This window comes from Halichoerus grypus, chromosome 7 (assembly GCF_964656455.1).
Source record: "Halichoerus grypus chromosome 7, mHalGry1.hap1.1, whole genome shotgun sequence".
NCBI lineage: Eukaryota > Metazoa > Chordata > Mammalia > Carnivora > Phocidae > Halichoerus > Halichoerus grypus.
Window position 1 is genome coordinate 30,312,462 of NC_135718.1, and position 16,659 is coordinate 30,329,120.

At 53.2% G+C, this 16,659-nt stretch overlaps 2 protein-coding genes across 4 annotated transcripts in view; both read right to left on the minus strand.

The window, feature by feature from the left end:
* HOGA1 (4-hydroxy-2-oxoglutarate aldolase 1) overlaps nucleotides 1-16,305 on the minus strand; it is a 28,867-nt gene extending 12,562 nt beyond the window's left edge. For 2 of the 3 annotated variants that reach the window (XR_004923324.2, XM_036111567.2), the window contains exons 1-6: nucleotides 15,761-16,305; nucleotides 5,739-5,867; nucleotides 5,420-5,547; nucleotides 4,843-4,977; nucleotides 4,498-4,594; nucleotides 2,758-2,891 (exon numbers count right to left, since the gene is read on the minus strand). Coding sequence is in view for 2 of the 3 variants with exons in the window: in XM_036111567.2 (XP_035967460.1) it covers nucleotides 2,758-2,891; nucleotides 4,498-4,594; nucleotides 4,843-4,977; nucleotides 5,420-5,547; nucleotides 5,739-5,867; nucleotides 15,761-15,971 (834 nt within the window). In the remaining variant the exon portion in view is untranslated. The remainder of the gene's footprint in view (nucleotides 1-2,757; nucleotides 2,892-4,497; nucleotides 4,595-4,842; nucleotides 4,978-5,419; nucleotides 5,548-5,738; nucleotides 5,868-15,760) is intronic. The other variant, XM_078077281.1, reaches the window with a different exon arrangement.
* On the minus strand, nucleotides 11,084-15,750 carry C7H10orf62 (chromosome 7 C10orf62 homolog). The gene has a single exon (XM_036111570.2). The coding sequence runs from the start codon at nucleotides 12,130-12,132 to the stop codon at nucleotides 11,437-11,439; it is 696 nt and encodes a 231-aa protein (XP_035967463.1). The 5' UTR covers nucleotides 12,133-15,750; the 3' UTR covers nucleotides 11,084-11,436.
* Nucleotides 16,306-16,659: the final 354 nt, after the last annotated feature.

Sequence of the window (16,659 nt, forward strand, 5' to 3'; positions counted from 1 at the left end):
AAAACCAGGTAGACTAATTCCTCCCACTTTGTTATTTTTTTCCAAAATTCTTTTAGCTAGTTTAATTCCTTTGCCTCTCCATATAAACTTTAGAATAATTTGGTGTGGTTTTGCAGATAGACACACAGATGATGGGAGCAACAGAGAATCCAGAAATAGACCCACACAAATATGCCCAACTGATTTTTGACAAAGGTGCAAAAGTAATTCAATGGAAGAAAGATCATCTTTTCACAAATGGTGGGGGAGCACGTGGATATCCAGAAGCGAAAAAAAATGAACCTCCACCTAAGTCTCACACTTCATACAAAAATGCACTCAAAATGGGCCGCTGACTTGTAAAACGTAAAACTAGGGGTGCCTGGGTGGCTCAGTCGTTAAGCGTCTGCCTTCGGCTCAGGTCATGATCCCAGGGTCCTGGGATCGAGCCCCACATCAGGCTCCCTGCTTGGCGGAGAGCCTGCTTCTCCCTCTCCCACTCCCCCTGCTTATGTTTCCTCTCTCACTGTCTCTCTCTCTGTCCAAAAAAAAAAAAATCTTAAAAAAAAATTTTTTTTAATTAAAAAAATGTAAAACTATAAAAATTTTAGGAAAAAAAATAGGAGAAAATCCTCACAATCTAGTGCCAGGAAAAGCCTTCTTCCACTTGACATTAAAAGCATAAATATAAATGAAAATATTGATAAATTGGACGTCATCAAAATTAAAAACTTTTGTTCTGCAAAAGACCTGTTCAGAGAATGACAAGACAAGCTACAGATTGGGAGAAAATATTTGCAAACTACATATCTCACAAAGGACTGGTATCTAAAAGATATAAAGAATTTCCAAAACTCAATTGTAAAAAGAAAAAAATCCAGGGCCCCTGGGTGGCTCAGTTGGTTAAGCAACCTTTGGCTCAGGTCATGATCCTAGGGTCCTGGGATTGAGCCCCGCATCGGGCTCCCTGCTCAGCAGGGAATCTGCTTCTCCCTCTGCCTGCCGCCCCCCTGCTTGTGTGTTCTCTCTCTCTGACAAATAAATAAATAAAATCTTTTTAAAAATCCAATTATAAAATAGGCAAGAGACATACACAGACATTTCATTTAAGAAGATATACAGATGGCAAATAAACACATGAAAAGACGTCCAATAGCATTAGTCATCAGAGAAATGCAAGCTAAAACCACAATGAAATGTTTCTACACACCTATCAGAATGGCTAAAATAAAAAATAGTCACAATGCCTAAAGCTGGTGAGGAGGCAGAGAATGGGTCAGTCATACATTTACACTGATGGAAACGCAAAACGGCATAGCCACTCTGGAAAACAGTTGGGCAGTTTCTTAAAAAACTAAACATGCAATCATCATATGACCCACGAATTATGTATTTATCCCAGAAAAATGAAAACTTACAGTCACGAGAAAACCTGTACATGAATGTTCAGAGCAGCTTTTCATAGCCCCGAACTGGAAATGACCCAGCTGTCCTCCCACCAGTGAATGGTTACACACAGTGTGGCACGGCCACACCGTGAAACACTATTCATCAATAAAAAGAAACGGGCTATTGCTGCATGCAACAGCTCGGATGAATGTACACAGAATTCTGCAGAGTGAAAGCAAGCCAATTTCAAAGGTTAGAGACCCAACGATCCCATTCATATAGCAGTCTTGAACTGACATAAGTGTAAAAATGGTGAACGGATGTGCAGTTGCCGGAGTTAAGGAGGGGGTGGGGGCAGGAGGTGAGTAGGTGTAGTCATGAAAGCATAACATGAAGGATCCTTCTGGTGATAAAAATACTCTGTACGTGGACTGTATCAAAGTCCGAATCCTGGTTGTGATATCGTACTGTAATTTTGTAGGATACTCCCATTGGGGGAAACTGGGGAATGGGTACATGGACTCTCTCTGTATTCTTTCTTTTTTTTTTTTTTAAGATTTTTATTTATTTATTTGAGAGAGAGAGAAAGAGAGAGCGAGAGGGCACACGCAGGGGGAGGGGCAGAAGCAGTCTCCCTGAGATCATGACCCAAGCCAAAGGCAGACACTTAACCGGCTGAGCCACCCAAGTGCCCCTGGATTATTTTTTACAACTTCATCTGAACCTACAGTTATCTCAAAATTAAAAGATTAATTTAAAATACACATACAAACGTGTCTCTAAGAACACACATTTTCCTTCCTGCCTCAGACCCCAATATGGCTCTGCACAGCGCTGCTGGGCTCTTGACAGGCATTCCATCTCGGCTCTTCTCCTTGACTTGCCCAATACAGAATTGGGGTACGCCGTGTGACTGCAGAGAAGATTATTTAAAGACAAAACTCTCCTGGGAAGTCTAGGCTCTGAATACATCCAACCTTCTAACTCCTCCTTTACTCCCAATCATTCTGTTCTCCGGGATCTGACTCATAAAGCTGATGGAAAGGCCCATGATTCACTCTCTCCAGGCAGTGCATCTCTAGGTAAGGTCCCGGGATTACTTATGTCACCACAATCAGCCAGGTTGTTTGTCTCACGCTTATTCCTGGGTCTAGAGGATTAGAATTTTAACTGGCTCCCTAAGTGAATTCCAATACAACCAACAGGGCTCAACTTTGTCTGAAGTCGTGATTGGAGTTCCCACGCTGGGAGGTTCTCTAAAAGGATTTTCTGAAAGGGAAGAGGCTACGTGGGGACCCCTGTGCCTGCCCTGGCTCCTGCCCCAATGAGGACACAGACACCCCCCCCAACACACACACACACGCCTTGGGGTCACGGCTGGGAGCTCACCGCAGTGTTTGGCTCAATGAGACGGTGCTGCAGTTTCTGGGCATCTTCCCATTGCCCCGTGAGGCAGAGCCGCTCCAGCTGGCACACCTGAGCCCCCAGGACATTGGCCAGGGCACACACGCCCCCCACAGCTCCTGCCCCAGAGTAAGATGCAGAACATCAGCCTCTTCTCACAGGCAATTCCAAAGCCTGCACCCCCACACCTCTTATTCTGGGGAGAGAGGATGTGGATTTCTGTGCCACTGGTTGGTCATATCCAAGGCATGCTCTGTGAGTCCAGAGTACAGATTTCCAGAGAGAAAAGCTGCCAGCATATTTGGAGTAGAATCACACAGGCTGAAGGTCAGGGAACAGAGCCTGAAGGCTAACTTAAGAACAGTTCTTCCCCTGCACCTCCCAACACACCTCCCAGAGTAAAGTCCCACCTGCCAGTTGACACCTCCACGATCCTCTAATAGCCCCCTGACTCATCAGTCCGGGAAGGGGGTGGAGTGGACGGGAAGACCTTGCTCTTCTGAAATCTTATCTCCCCGCCCCCCCGTGAATTTGGCCTGGGACGGCGCTGGGGGTGGGGGGGGGTGGGGTGGAAAGAGCCCTGGACACAGTCGGGAGACCAGGCATTTCCTCCCACTGGCAGCGTGAACTTGCCCAAGTCCTAGACCTCCCGGTCCTCTTTGTTCTCATCTGGGCAATGAAAACGGGCTGGCTGTGATCTTGGGGGGCCTTGCCACTCTGCCAGCCTGTGATGTGATTCTAAGGCTAGTTAGGGGTGACCCTAAGCACAGTGGCCTCAAGACTGGAGAGTGGGAAATTTGGAATGAGCTAATAAAGCTGCCATTTATGGATCCCCACTCTACGCCAGGCACTACGTGGACAACGTGGCCACATTCTCACACGTTCTCACAACACCCCCCTGCTTTACAGAGTAGAAGCTCAGGCCCAGCGAGGTTGAATACCCTGCCCGGCAGTAAGTACTACCCCCCCACCCCACCTCCAGAGCCTGTGCTCTTTCCATCTGCCCCTCCCTCGGGAACAAGGCTTCAATGGGTCCCCTCTTCTGCCCTTGCACTTTAGAGACTGTGACGTGGCAGAGGAGAGATGTGCAAGGACCCAGGCAGCAAGCCGAAGTCTGTGGAGACCAGAGGCCAGGAACCAGCATTGCCCCCTCAGCACTGGACAAGTAATACAGATCTGGCCTTGCTGCGGCTCCAGCCGAAGGGAGCAGATGCTCCCGGGCTCAAATCCAACCTGAACCCAAGGAGCCCAACCCACAACAGACCGGCATGGTTGGTTTAACGGTGATGTTCCTAGGATCCTGGACTAGAACAGAATCAGGCAGCTGAAGATCCCTGGCCCAACCCTATAGGTCTGACAGTTCCTTCTGGCCTGGCACCAGGGGGAGGCGAAAACAGACTCCTGGACCAGAGGAAAAGCCCCAAGGCCTCTTCTATCGTCAGAGAATGATTTACAGGGTGAGATTAGAGGGGCTAAATTTGTCAACTAAGCAGGGAGCTCAGGACTTAGAACAAATTTCGGGCATCCCTGCTACAGCCCAAGGATTATACACAACCACCCTCTTCTGCCCGGAAAGGTCACTCGGGAGCACCCAATTTTCAGACAAGCGAGCAGCGTTCTGGGCAGGCAGACTGGCAAAAGGACCCCACAGAAGGGGCCCCAGCCCTCGGCGGGGGGGGCCTGGCTGTACCACCCACGACAGTGTGAGTGCAGCAGGAGGCCTACCCACGGCGTAGCTGGCCAGCAGGAAGCCAGCCGATCCAGCCAACACCTGGAAATCCTGCCTCCGGGTCTTGTGAACCATCAGCCCCATCCTGGTCACCTGCAACAGCAAACCTGCGTGAGAACCCCGCCCAGAGCTTCAACACCAAGCGAGATGGGGGCTGGGCGGGGGATGAGCGCCCCGGCCCCAGAGAGCTAGCCCCAAAACTTGGACAAAGCCCCAGAGAGCCCACACGACGGCAAGAACCCCGAGAGCAGCCCAGGACTGAAGTGGGTCCCAGAGCTGCCCCGAAGTTGATGGCCCAGGAGACGAGGAAGGAGCCCCAGCCAGGAGCCGCTGCTACTCACATCACCGCCACTGTCCTTGATGCCCACGATGTTCGGGTGCTGGGAGAGCGTGACCACCGCATCCACGGGCAGGGCCAGGCCCGTGTTGGCTGGGACGCTGTAGAGCACCACAGGGACTGGGGAGAGGTCAGCGACCTGAGGGAGGCAGAGAAGGGAGGAGAGGTGGTGGGGCCCGAGGGGCGCGAGGCACCGCCCACCACCACCAGCTCCGGGCCTGGGGCCCTGGGGGCCACCTGGACACGCCCACCTCCTGCACTAGGAGTCACAGTGCTGTGTTCCCTGCCTTGTAAGCGATAATAATAATATTTCATGAGCGCTTTCTATGTGCCAGGCTCAGCTCTAAGTCCTCTGCATTTCGATGGAACTCGGTCCTCACGGGGACCCCGTGAGGAAGACCGGGCCATTCCTCCCATCTGAGAGGCGAGGAAACAGCCACACAGTGTGTCTGGCCAGCGGCCCAGCGGCAGCCCTCCCCGTCCCCACGGCTGCCAGTCACGGGAAGGAGGCTCCCCCTCGGCCCCCAGCCGCTCTCTCTCTCCCCAGGCAGCCTCCTCTCAGTCCCAGGCCCCACACCCACCTTGGTGTAGTGGTGAATGAGGGCAGCGCTGCTCATGCGGCCACGATAGTAGCAAGGGGTCACCACGATGGCGGCGTCTGCCCCAACCTGGGCCATGCTCACAGTCATCTCCACAGTGGCTTGTGTGGCTGTAGGAGGAAAGAGGGAGTCTTCCCTACGGGCCACGGCGGGTGAGAGCAGGAGGCCGAAGGGCTGGGCAAGCAAGGGGTTCAGAAGAGACAGAACCGGTAGACTGAACCAGCCCCAGGGCCAAGGAGCCTGGCTCCCCGCTCCCAGGCCCCCCCAAGCACCCCCAGAGCCCAGAGCACTGTGGCCTCACACTCGCAGCCGGAGCCGGCTAGCAGGAGTTTGTCCTTGGGCATGGCCTGGCGGACTCGGCTCACCACCTCCAGCCGCTCGCTGCTGGTCAGGAAGGGGAACTCGCCGTTGGAGCCCTGGACCACGAAGCCTGCAAGACAGGTCCCATCACGGCCAACGCCTTCCCATCCTCTACCAACAACCGGGACGTTGCCGTTACGCACACCCAGGTCCCTACCGCCCCAACGCCATAGTTTTTCACACATTTCCTTCCCGTCTTTGTCCCGATGCAGGCAGAATGTTTTACCCAGTTGCGACGGCAGTGTCCACACCATTTTTCTTTGTGTTAATGAAATATTTTAGCTATACCCAAAAGACTCGATAATAATAGAATCCACAGGTGTGCACCCAGCACCCACGGCAACCCTCCCCTGATCACCTTTTTCTTCCTCTTCTAGCTGTCCCGACTCGGGTGTCATTGTTCCCGTTCATGTCTTTATACCCTTAAGGCATACATATTGACCCATAAACAAGATATAAGACGTTTTTTGCCATTTTAAGCTTTATAGGAATGGAATCAAGCTCATACAAGCGTCTGTGGTTTGCTATTTTTGCTCAAGATTATGTTGTGAGCTTTGTCCATAGCAGTACACAGTTCTGATTCATTTTAATTGCTCTATTATATTCCGTTGTGAAGTTAGACTACAATTTACTTTTCATTCTCCTTTTGGGGACATTTAGAATGTTTCCTTAGTTTTGCTATTACAAATAATGCTGAAACAAACACATCCTATAAGGTCTTCTGTGCCCATGTCTGAGCTTCTCTACAGTCTACTTGGGTGTGTAATTGCTGAGCCACATCCATGTGCATCTTCACGTGCCAAACGTCTGCCTCATTAGCCAGTTTGTACCACATGGAAGGGTCTGTTAGTGTTCATCCATGCTATTGCTGGGTATTGTCAGAGTTAATTTTTGCCAATTTTCTGGGTGAAAAGTGACATCCCATTATTTTATTTTGCATTTTCCTGTTTGACCGATCATTTGAGAGGTTTCTAACACCACCAGATAAGGTGTCAACCCTTTTATATCACAGAATTGATGCTGTTTGGCTGAATCTGAAGGGAATGTTAGAGTAAAACCATTTTCCTCTCTGCTTCTTTCATTTCACTTTCTCTTTCCTCTTCTTCCTCCTCTCTACTCCATCCCATTCCAAAAACATTGTTCTGAAATAGTTGACAAATACAGCCTATGACACAACAAGATTATTAATAAATAGGAGACCTCTTGGGAGAAAGCAAAGAAGAGAAAGCTGGGGGGGCGGATACTGATGTACAAAATCCCTGCCACGCAGTTGTGAGAGATGGGCCATCACTTTGGTTTGGAGCTTCCTGACAGTCAAAGCTAAAAGGGAAATGTGATCAGCTGACAAGATACGCAGAACTCAAGATAAAAGCAAAGCAGCTGCCCCAGAGACACACAGAGTTTCCTGGCATTGGGACCAAGAGAGACTGTTCCAGTGAGTCATCCTTAGGGGACACAGTGTGATGGAGAGTCAACTTTTCAACACAAACCTTTTTCCATGCTGTTCACGACACCAGCAGATTCCACGGAGTGGATTGCCAGAATGGCTCACTGGATACTTAGCAGTTTCCCCCCCCCACTTTTTTGCCTTGGTGACATTGCAGGGAGCATCTTGAGGCAAATAGTTTTTGGCTTCTGTTGTGTTGCCTCCTCAGGATCCATTTCTCCACGTCAGGCCAGGAGCCTCCTTCTGTCTTGTTACAAAAGGTGCCGGTCCTTTGCCCGTGTGAGTGCCCCCATGTGTGAGTCGCCAACCCCGGAGAGGACTGGACCAGCATCCTCTGCTGAGAGGTCAAAGATTCTGAGATGGAACTTCTGCCACTGCCTCTATGGAAATGCCTCCAAAGACATCTCCCTCCCTCCGCAACCCTGGCTGCCACCACCACCCTGGAAGGGGGCAGGCCCATTCCTGCACCAGCCACTTCTTCGGCCGTGTTCACTCATCCCCAAGACCCCCTTCATTCTGGGGGCCAGTTCCAGGGGCTCCTGCGCAGCAGGACAGCTGGGTCTTGCGCTCTCCGAGGGGAGGCAGGCCCCTGTGCTCAAGACTCCTGGTGGCCTCTCCCTTGTCTCAGAAAGGAGCATGTGACCCAGGCCGGAGGAAGGCAGGCCAGGCTGGGGAGGAGGGAATATCACAGAGTCGGGAAACAGTCAGACCCAGCTCCCCTTTTGAGCAAATTACATCATGTATCTGAGTCCCCATTTCCTTTTCTACAGGATGATAATAAAAACATTTCGATCCTACCTCATAAGGCTACTTTAAAGGCCCAAACAAGAAAATGTACAAGAAAGCACCTTGAAGTCTGTGAACTGATGCTGCAAAGAACCCCCCCTCTCTCCTGGGTGGGATGTCCAGTTTTAGGCCTGCTGTGCCTCCCCTGGTGTAGAGAGGGGACTAGAGGGGGGGGGGAGAGGGGGGCGCGCCAGGGCCCCGGACGGGTCAGGGAGTGAAGACAGCATGCGATGGAAGAGCAGGTGGGTGGAGTGGTCGGATGCGTAGGCTCTGAACTCAGAGGAGCCTGCGCGAAACTCAGCGCAGGCCCTTATCAGCTATGAGATCTTGGGCAAATGGTGTCACCAAGTCTCAGCTTCCTCACATGAAAAATGGGGATATTAGTGCCCTCCTTAAAGAGTTGTGAGGCTTAAATGAGATACTACTTATAAAGTGCTTAGATTAGAACCTAGCAGTGTTAGCTGTAATTATGACAGAGTCCGGAGAAAGTGCTCAAGCCTTAAATCAGGAGGGTGGCAGCTTTCCATCTGAGGCGGAGAGGGCTGGCCGCTGTGGGAGGGGAGCCTGCTCTCAGGAACTTCTCCTGCCCGATCCAGCTGCAAGACAACGCGGCTCATCACAGAAGCTACTCTCCCTCGGCCCCACGGTTATGCTGACTGCTCTGGGGAGCCAGAGTGGCCTGAGGGAGAGGAGTAGGTCTTCGGGGCTGGGCATGCACAAGGAACATGGTGACTGACTGTGGCCCAAAGGAATCACAGTCTCTCTTACTCTTATGCCCCTTGACCCATCATCCTTGCCACCTCCCCTCAGAAGTCTTCCCAGGATCCCTCCACCAGACATCTCTCCTCTGAACTTCCATCTCCTGTTCCTTGTCCTTCCCTGTGGCCTACCCAAAAATATACAGAGGTTCTCCAGAACCCTTCCATCTCCCCCACCTCCACGTGCAGGATTAGGCAAAATTTCTCAAACTGGTCTCTGCTGTAAAATGAGGAAGTTGGACTGGATGCTCTTCTACGTCCTTCTGGGCTCTAAACTTCAGAGTCATGTTTCTGGCTTTTCCTGCTACCTTTCGCGCATCTCTAAATGTTCCCCTTCAGCCAAACTGTCAAGGTCCCCCAGACACAGTGTCACGACCCTGCCTCTATACCTTTGCGCATGCTGTTCCCTTCTGCCTGGACCACCTTCCTCCCTGAGCTGCAGCCCCGGAGAGCCTTTTCTCACTCCCCCTGGCTTCTGTCCCTCCTGGTATTTTGTCCCCCTTGCACAGCACATGGCCCTACTTTGCCAAGAATCATCAAGATCACGGACATCCCCTCATGTTGGCCTCCTCCACGACACCCAGTATGAAGTATTTTAAATTTAAAGTGTATATATGCACACACACACACACACACACACACACACAGACACACACACATTAACATTTATACAAAGTCACTTATTAGTAATTTTTAAAAATATTCAAATACTGGGGCGCCTGCCTGGCTCAGTCAGTGGAGCATGCGACTCTTGATCTCGGGGTTGTGAGTTCGGTCCCCACGTTGGGTGTATAGATTACTTAAAATCTTTACAATAGATAGATAGATAGATGAATTCAAATACTTCCAATTATGCCCCATAAAATCAATCAACAACATTTAGGGTGTTTGTAGATTTATCCATCCTTTGGAAGGATTCTGGGTGCCTTCTGGGAATTTTGAGGCCCACAGGCTGGGAAACACTGGTAAGTTCATCACAGATGCCAATGGTACATTTCTATGTAAAGGAGCCACTGCGGGTTAGACAGTGTGGTGTAGCTGACTTCTCTCAACTTTCATGGGAGACAGAGCTGACTCCCTTTAAGCCCCTTACTGGAGGTCCCCCCTTGCCCCAGAAACGGCTTCTTGGGACCCAGGAAGAGGAGGCAGGGGAAGTCCCGGGCTTGAGGGAGGGCACAGAGAGTCAGGACATGTGGTAAGAGGGCAGAGGTAAGCATGAGAGAGGGAGCCCCCTGGAGGGCCACTGCTAGGGGGCAGCACAAGGCAGGGACTTGGGGTCTGAGCTTTGGAGTCGGCCAGAGCGGGGCTCTAACTCCACCACTTACTGTCGATGCCCTGTCAGGCGAATTACAGCTCTGAGCCTCAGGTGTCTCATCTGCAGAACGGAGGGAACGCAATACTGTCTCCATGGGACTGTGCTGTAACACTTAACATAGAACATGGCACATACTAAAAACTGAAAAGAAAAAAAAAAAAGAGGGAGCTGCTGGTAGTACTAGTAATACTCCTAATCCATAGTACCAGCAGCAGCCCACAGTACTAGTAATACTCCTAATCCGTAGTACCAGCAGCAGCCCGCAGTACTAGTAATACTCCTAATCCGTAGTACCAGCAGCAGCCCGCAGTACTAGTAATACCCCTAATCCGTACCAGCAGCAGCCCGCAGTACTAGTAATACTCCTAATCCGTAGTACCAGCAGCAGCCCGCAGTACTAGTAATACTCCTAATCCGTAGTACCAGCAGCAGCCCGCAGTACTAGTAATACTCCTAATCCGTAGTACCAGCAGCAGCCCATAGTCCAGCAGCAGCCCCAGCCATGGTAACACAAACAGGAAGAGAGAGTATACGGCACAACAGCTCTGACGGTAGGCGGGGGAGGCATTAATGGGGATCCCAGTGGCCCCGGAAAGCAGGTGGGGCAGGGAGAGAGCACTGCAGTGCAGGAGGCCACATGACTCGAGCAGCAGGAGATAGGGTGAAGATGACACCAAGAGGACAGAAGACCCACACCCCACCTTGCTTACTAGCTTCTGAAAGCCTGTCTCTCCCCCCACCTCTCAACACCTGGCTGCTTCCTCCTTCCCTGGCCAACAGCGGGTTGGTGGGTGCTGAGCTCCCGGGAGACGTCCCATCCCCAGAACCTGAGACCCGGGGAAGCTGATTTATGGAGTCTTGAATCAGCCCAGCAAAAAGCCCAAGCCAAGGGCCACACGAAGAGGACTGGGGAGCAGGAACCCTCTCCCCGTATCCCCTCCCAGTCCTGAGGCTGGCCACAGAGCCCCCCAGACTCAGAATGAGGGTATACAAGGCTTTATTGGCTCAGTTCCAGGCATTTGGCGTCGGTCTGGGGCTCTCAGCTACTCCTGGGATCTGCCTCGCCTGTCTTCTCTCAGTGGGTCTTCAGGGGCCTGGGCGTGTGTCTTGGCTGCTTCCCTTCCTTCCACCTGCCCCTCCGCCGGGAGCCATTCTCCGTGACAGACCCTACTCACAGACTTGAAGGGGCCCAGGAGCCCCGTGGGGGGCTGAGGAAGAAGGGTTTTGGGCGGCAGCCTCTCATCCTGGGCCACACGGGTTGCCCCCCAGGAGAGAAAACAGGCCTGCACTCGTGTGCCAGCCCTGTCGGGGGAAGGGGCGTCTCCATCTGTGGTTAGGTGGTGGCTTCAAAGGGGTGGTAGGTGTGTTGGCTGCGGTTGGGCAGACTGTGGCTCGGGTGGCTCGGGTGGCTCAGATAACCCTGGTGGCCGTGGTGACCGTGGCCATGGAAGGTGTGCGTGTGGTTCATGCCGGCTACCGCGGTTTCTCGCTGAGTGAGGAAATTCCCCTTCAGCTTCAACTCCACCTCCTCGAGGGCCTTCAGCTCCTCCTGGTTGATGTCTTTGGACTCCAGGTGGCCTGAGTTCTGGTAAATCGTGGCACGCTGCAACATGGAATTAGCCAGCTGCTGTCCCAGGTTGTCAATCTCCTTGGTACAGGCAGCCACAGCGGCCCAGGTGGCCGCATCCATGGACGAGGATTTTCCAGACTCCCTCTGGGTCTCTCTGGTCAGCGAGGAGCCAGCCAACCTCTGCTTGCTGGTGAAGGACTGCCGGTGCAGAGCTGCGCCCACCTCTCCTTGCCTGGTGGGGAAGGTCTCCGTGCGCACCGTGGTGCTGGCCGCCCCACTGCCGCTCTCGGGGGCAGGGGGGCTGCTGCTGCTGGCGGCCAGCTTCTCTTCGGAAAGGCGGCTAAAGTGAGATTTAATCCAGTTCTCATTCTTTGCTTGGTGACCTTCGGGTAGCCCCTGCTCCTCCCGGGCAGGAGCAGGGGATGTCTTCCTTCTCCTCCTCCTCTGAATCCACAGCATGAGGCCTCCACCGCCGAGTAAGAGGGCAGCCCCCAGCACCACCTTGCATGATGGTTGCTGGATGAGCTCCAAGAAGGCCTCCAGGACCCTAAGCCAGGCAGGCAGAGCTAAGAGCACACTGGGAGTGGGGGAGCCCGGATGGTATGGTTCATGCTTGAAAGGGCAGGTTCCCCGAGGCTGTCTGGCTGGCAGGCCCCTAGCTGGACCCTTCCTAGGATGCCCCTCCCACCTCAGCAATGAACCCCATTGTGAGGAAGGTGGCTAGGGGGGCGGGGTGGGGAGAGGCCACAGCATCCCTCATGTCCAACCTGGCAGGCCGTTTCCTGAGGCCCAAGTCCCGTCTCCCACCCTGACAGCTGTCCCCGAGGTCAGTGGAAAAGCAGCTTCCCCAATTCTGAGTCCCTTCTGCCTTCTGCTTGTGACCCATTCTGCAACTCAATCCTTCTTTTCCAATCTTTGGTTTCTCTCCCTCTCCATCCAGTGGCCCCCAGGGGGCAGGTGCGCCGACCACGGCTGAAGGGGTCCTTCCATTCCAGGCATCCATTCCAGGCTGCCTGACGTCGGTGTCTCCTTTCATTCAGGGCCCACCCCTGCTGCCAGCTTGGCACATTTGCAGCCCCAACCCCTTTACGGAGCAGGGTCCAGAAGGAAAGGGGCCCGGGAAGGAGCTCATTCTAGAATAACATGAGGTCACAACTGAGAGGAGACAACAGTGGGCTGAGAAGGCAGAGCAGATAGGATAGGGGTCTTCACCAGATGCCAGATCCCAGAGGCCATTCCAGGATGGGGGCTGCTACCTCGTGCCTCAGTGACACACCTGCAAGCCCAGAAATATCCCCCCTCCCCCTGAGCCCTGGTTAAATGGACACAGTTTAGATGATGAGCAGGTGGGCCACCTGGCCAGGCTCTCTGTAGGTACAGACAGTGGAAAGCCTGGCCCACAATCCCAAATTATATCCAGAGCCTCTCAGGGTAGAAACAGGCCTGGGCCCCTCTAATTTTCTCCCAGAGGCATCTAACACATTTTTTAAAAACCACATTTCACTTTTTAAAAGTGAATGCCAAAGTAAATGCCAAAACAGGGTTGTAAAAATTGTGATTTTTTTTAAACAAAATATTTTTATTTAACAAAGTAATGGCTTTAATATACACAATAATATCTTTGTCTATGTACTAAGGGAATAAGATACAAGCTCAAAGTTTCATGGGGAACATCATCTCCCTAGTCCTGCTGAAGTAGCTCTGTGGTCGTCCACTAACCTCATTTGGGAAATAACAACTCAAAGTTCATCTTCGAGGTTGTTTGTAGGAGTGAGCTCAGGGCCAAATGGCCCCTCTGCAACAGTTTTACCCTCCGGTCTCTAGTTATAACTTTCATTTAAAAATGATACTCTTTATACAAATAATCAGTAAAAATTAACAATTCAAAAATAAGAAATAAAGAGAGCTACACAGTTTCAGGCAATACCTTCCAGAAGAATCTCTAACCGTTCACTGATTCATCAAAGGCAGGTTCCCACCTCCCCTTTGGAGGCCCTTTAACTTACTGCAGGAGGCCCTGGCACTGTGGTATGTGAGGGCTTCCTCCTCTGCCCCCGAGTGTTGTGCAGCAAAGCCAAAGCCGGGGGCCAGGACAGGGCCAGGAAAACATTGTCTGTCGAGCAAAAGTTGCTCACGGCTCCTTTCCCGGGCATTCTGGCTGTGTCCTGGGAGCAGTGACAGGACCCTATGGCTCTATTCTTTATGCCAGGCCCTCACACTTGAGCTCCTTGGGAGGAATGCGTTAACCCTGTGGCTCAGTTCCATTCTAAAATGAGGAAGTCAGATTAGAGAGGTTCAGGGATTTCTCCAAGGTCGCCATAACTGGCAGAACCAGGATTCTTACCCAGCCTTCTAACTCGGGATGCTGAGCTCTTTCTACTCAGCCCACTGCCTCCCTGGTGTGTGGGTAAGAGAGAGATGAGGCGGGAGCAGGACCCTGTGTGGGTTAGTGGGCACCCATGGCCCGTGGCCTGCCAAATCCACAGCAGCCTGTGATCCTGGGCACCCCCGTGTGCTCTGCAGGAGTGAATGAGCAGCTAGGAGGGAAGGAAAGGTCCAGAGAAGAGCCTGGGGGTGTCTGTGGATTCTCTGGGTGGCAGGCAGGCACTGGACGCAGAGTTCACCCTCCCCACCCCCTGCACCAGGGTGTCATTGAACCTGGAGGGTGAAGCCGAGTCTTCCTTCCTCTTAAGATTCAAGGAGCAAGGGGCGCCTGGCTGGCTCAGTCAGTGGAGCATGCGACTCTTGATCTTGCGGTCATGAGTTCAAACCCCATGCTGGGCATAGACATTACTTAAAAAAAATTTTTTTTAATAAATAAGAGATTCAAGGAGCTTCTCACTTTGCTTCAAGAGACGCAGGCCTCCGTGCAGACTCTCAGGCCCCAGCAAGCTGCGCCCGAAAAGAAATTTACTTAGAGTTTGTGTCACTGCTCACCATGGGCATCCACAGGGCATTCACTGAGCCCTAGGAAAGGGTCCCATCACCTCAACCCTGAGATGTGGATGGGGTTTGGTCAGGTCAGTAGTCACTGTCACAAAGCAGCTCTATGGACCTGTGGTCCTAGTGATTGTGACCACTGGATCCATAACTTCTAGGGTACATCACCCTTTTCTATTCACAGTGTGCTTTCATTTGCCCTCTCTTGGATTTCTCTCCCAGCCATCGTACGATGTGGGCATCATTACTCCCAGGTGTCAGATGGGGAGACTGAGGCTTAGAGAGATGATCTCACAGCTAGGTCAGTGGCAGAGTTGTGATCTGAATCCAGAGTCCATGTTCTCAACTGCTCCGCTGCCCTGCCTCGGTCAGAACCTCTCCACTCCCAGAGCTGGTGCCAACCAGACTTTATTTGTTGAAACAGTCTGGTCTAGCAGCTCAGCGGTTAGTGCTGTGGAGTGAAACCAAGCATAGCCCTGCAGTCAGACCTGGGTTCAAATCCCAGCTCAGCCATGTATTAGCAATGACCTTGGGCAAGCAACTGTGTCACTCTGAGCCCCAGCTCCCCGTCTGTGAAATGGGGCTAGTGAGATTACCGCCTCAGGGACTTGTCACGGGTGACAGACGAGGGTGGGCAGGATGGGAGGACCTGGCCACTTCTTCCCTTCATTTATTGTGCCTGTGGCTGTGTTGCATTGTTGTCCGGTCCCTGACCTCAGCGAGGGGAGACCCACGTGTAAAGAGGAAATGAGTCAGAGGATCCAGGGAGGCTTGGCTCAGAAGAGAGTGTGCAAACAAGGCTTGTAGGGAGATGAGCCCACTGGCTGGGTTGCCACGTGATGCCCCCAGCTGCCTTCACAACCGCACAGTGTTTAGCTGACAAGGACTTTCATACCTATTACCTGGGGCCTAAGAAGGCACTCTGGTAGTTTACAACTGGGGAAACCGAGGCAGGTGAGACTCAGTCAAGGTTGCACGCCAGCAAGGAGCTTCCTGCCTCCTGACCCCAGAGCAGTGCCCCCTGCTCCTCTCCCAGAATAAAACGACTCCTCCTGAGGTACCCAATGTCTCTGAGCAGCTCACTGGCTGAGGAGACTGGGGTCATTCACATCTCCCTCGACTCCCCCAGAGGACAGACCCCACTTACCTCGGAAGGGGAAGGTACCCAATTTGTGCAGGTTCTCCTCCAGTTTCCCATAGTCCACCTCTGCCGTGGCAGTGAAGGGGGTGGTCACAGGGGGGTAGATGCCTGCAATGTCCACCTTCCTCCCCTCCCCTGAGGCCCAGCCCCCCACATTCCTGGACAAGCCCCTGCTCAGCCCCTGCCTCACGGAGGACCAGACTCCACGGCCCAACATCTCTGCAAGAGGCCCGAGGCCCAGCTGGTCTCTGCCCCTGAGTGAGGCTGAGTCTGAACTCCTTCCTACCCTGTTAATGATCAGTGTGTCTAGTTAAAAATTTGCTGCCCCCTGACTATTGGTGCCGGGGCAGGCCTGGGCTGAGAGTCCCCAGGGTCAGAGGCTAAGCCTATAGGCCCCATGGCCTCGCTCCCCTCAGGGGGCAGCTGGACAAATGCCACAACCGAGTGTCCCTCGGGCCAGACGTGGGGGGGGGGCGGTTCCTGGAATACCGACCTACAGGGCTTCTCCAGTGGGGCCCGGGCCCTCCTCCCACAATTCCCGGCCCCAAAGCCCGGAAGGCAGGCCGCGGTTGGCGGAGCCGATTGGCTGAGCCGGCCCCGCCCTGCGGGAGGGAGGCGTGGTTGCTGAGCCGCCGCGGGGAACCGCCGCCCTGCGCCCGCGCTCCGCTGCCCCTGATCCCGGGCCAGGCTCCCCCTGCGCGGGCGGGCCGCCGCGTGACGAGCCTGTGCTGGCCGCACACAGCCCTGTGGGACGGCGGTCACCAGGACGGGGGGAGGGGCAGGAGGGGTGCGCGGAGCAGCGGACCCACGCTGGGAATTTGGGAAGAGGGCTGGCAGGAAAGAAGCAAGAAGACACCTCGGTAGGAAAAGCCACAGGGCTGAGGCCAAAGGGCTCCAGGCTCCCC

Bases quoted from the DNA above. Each gene is read 5' to 3' on its own strand.
- C7H10orf62 (XM_036111570.2), bottom strand. From the start codon at position 12,132: ATGCTGTGGATTCAGAGGAGGAGGAGAAGGAAGACATCCCCTGCTCCT.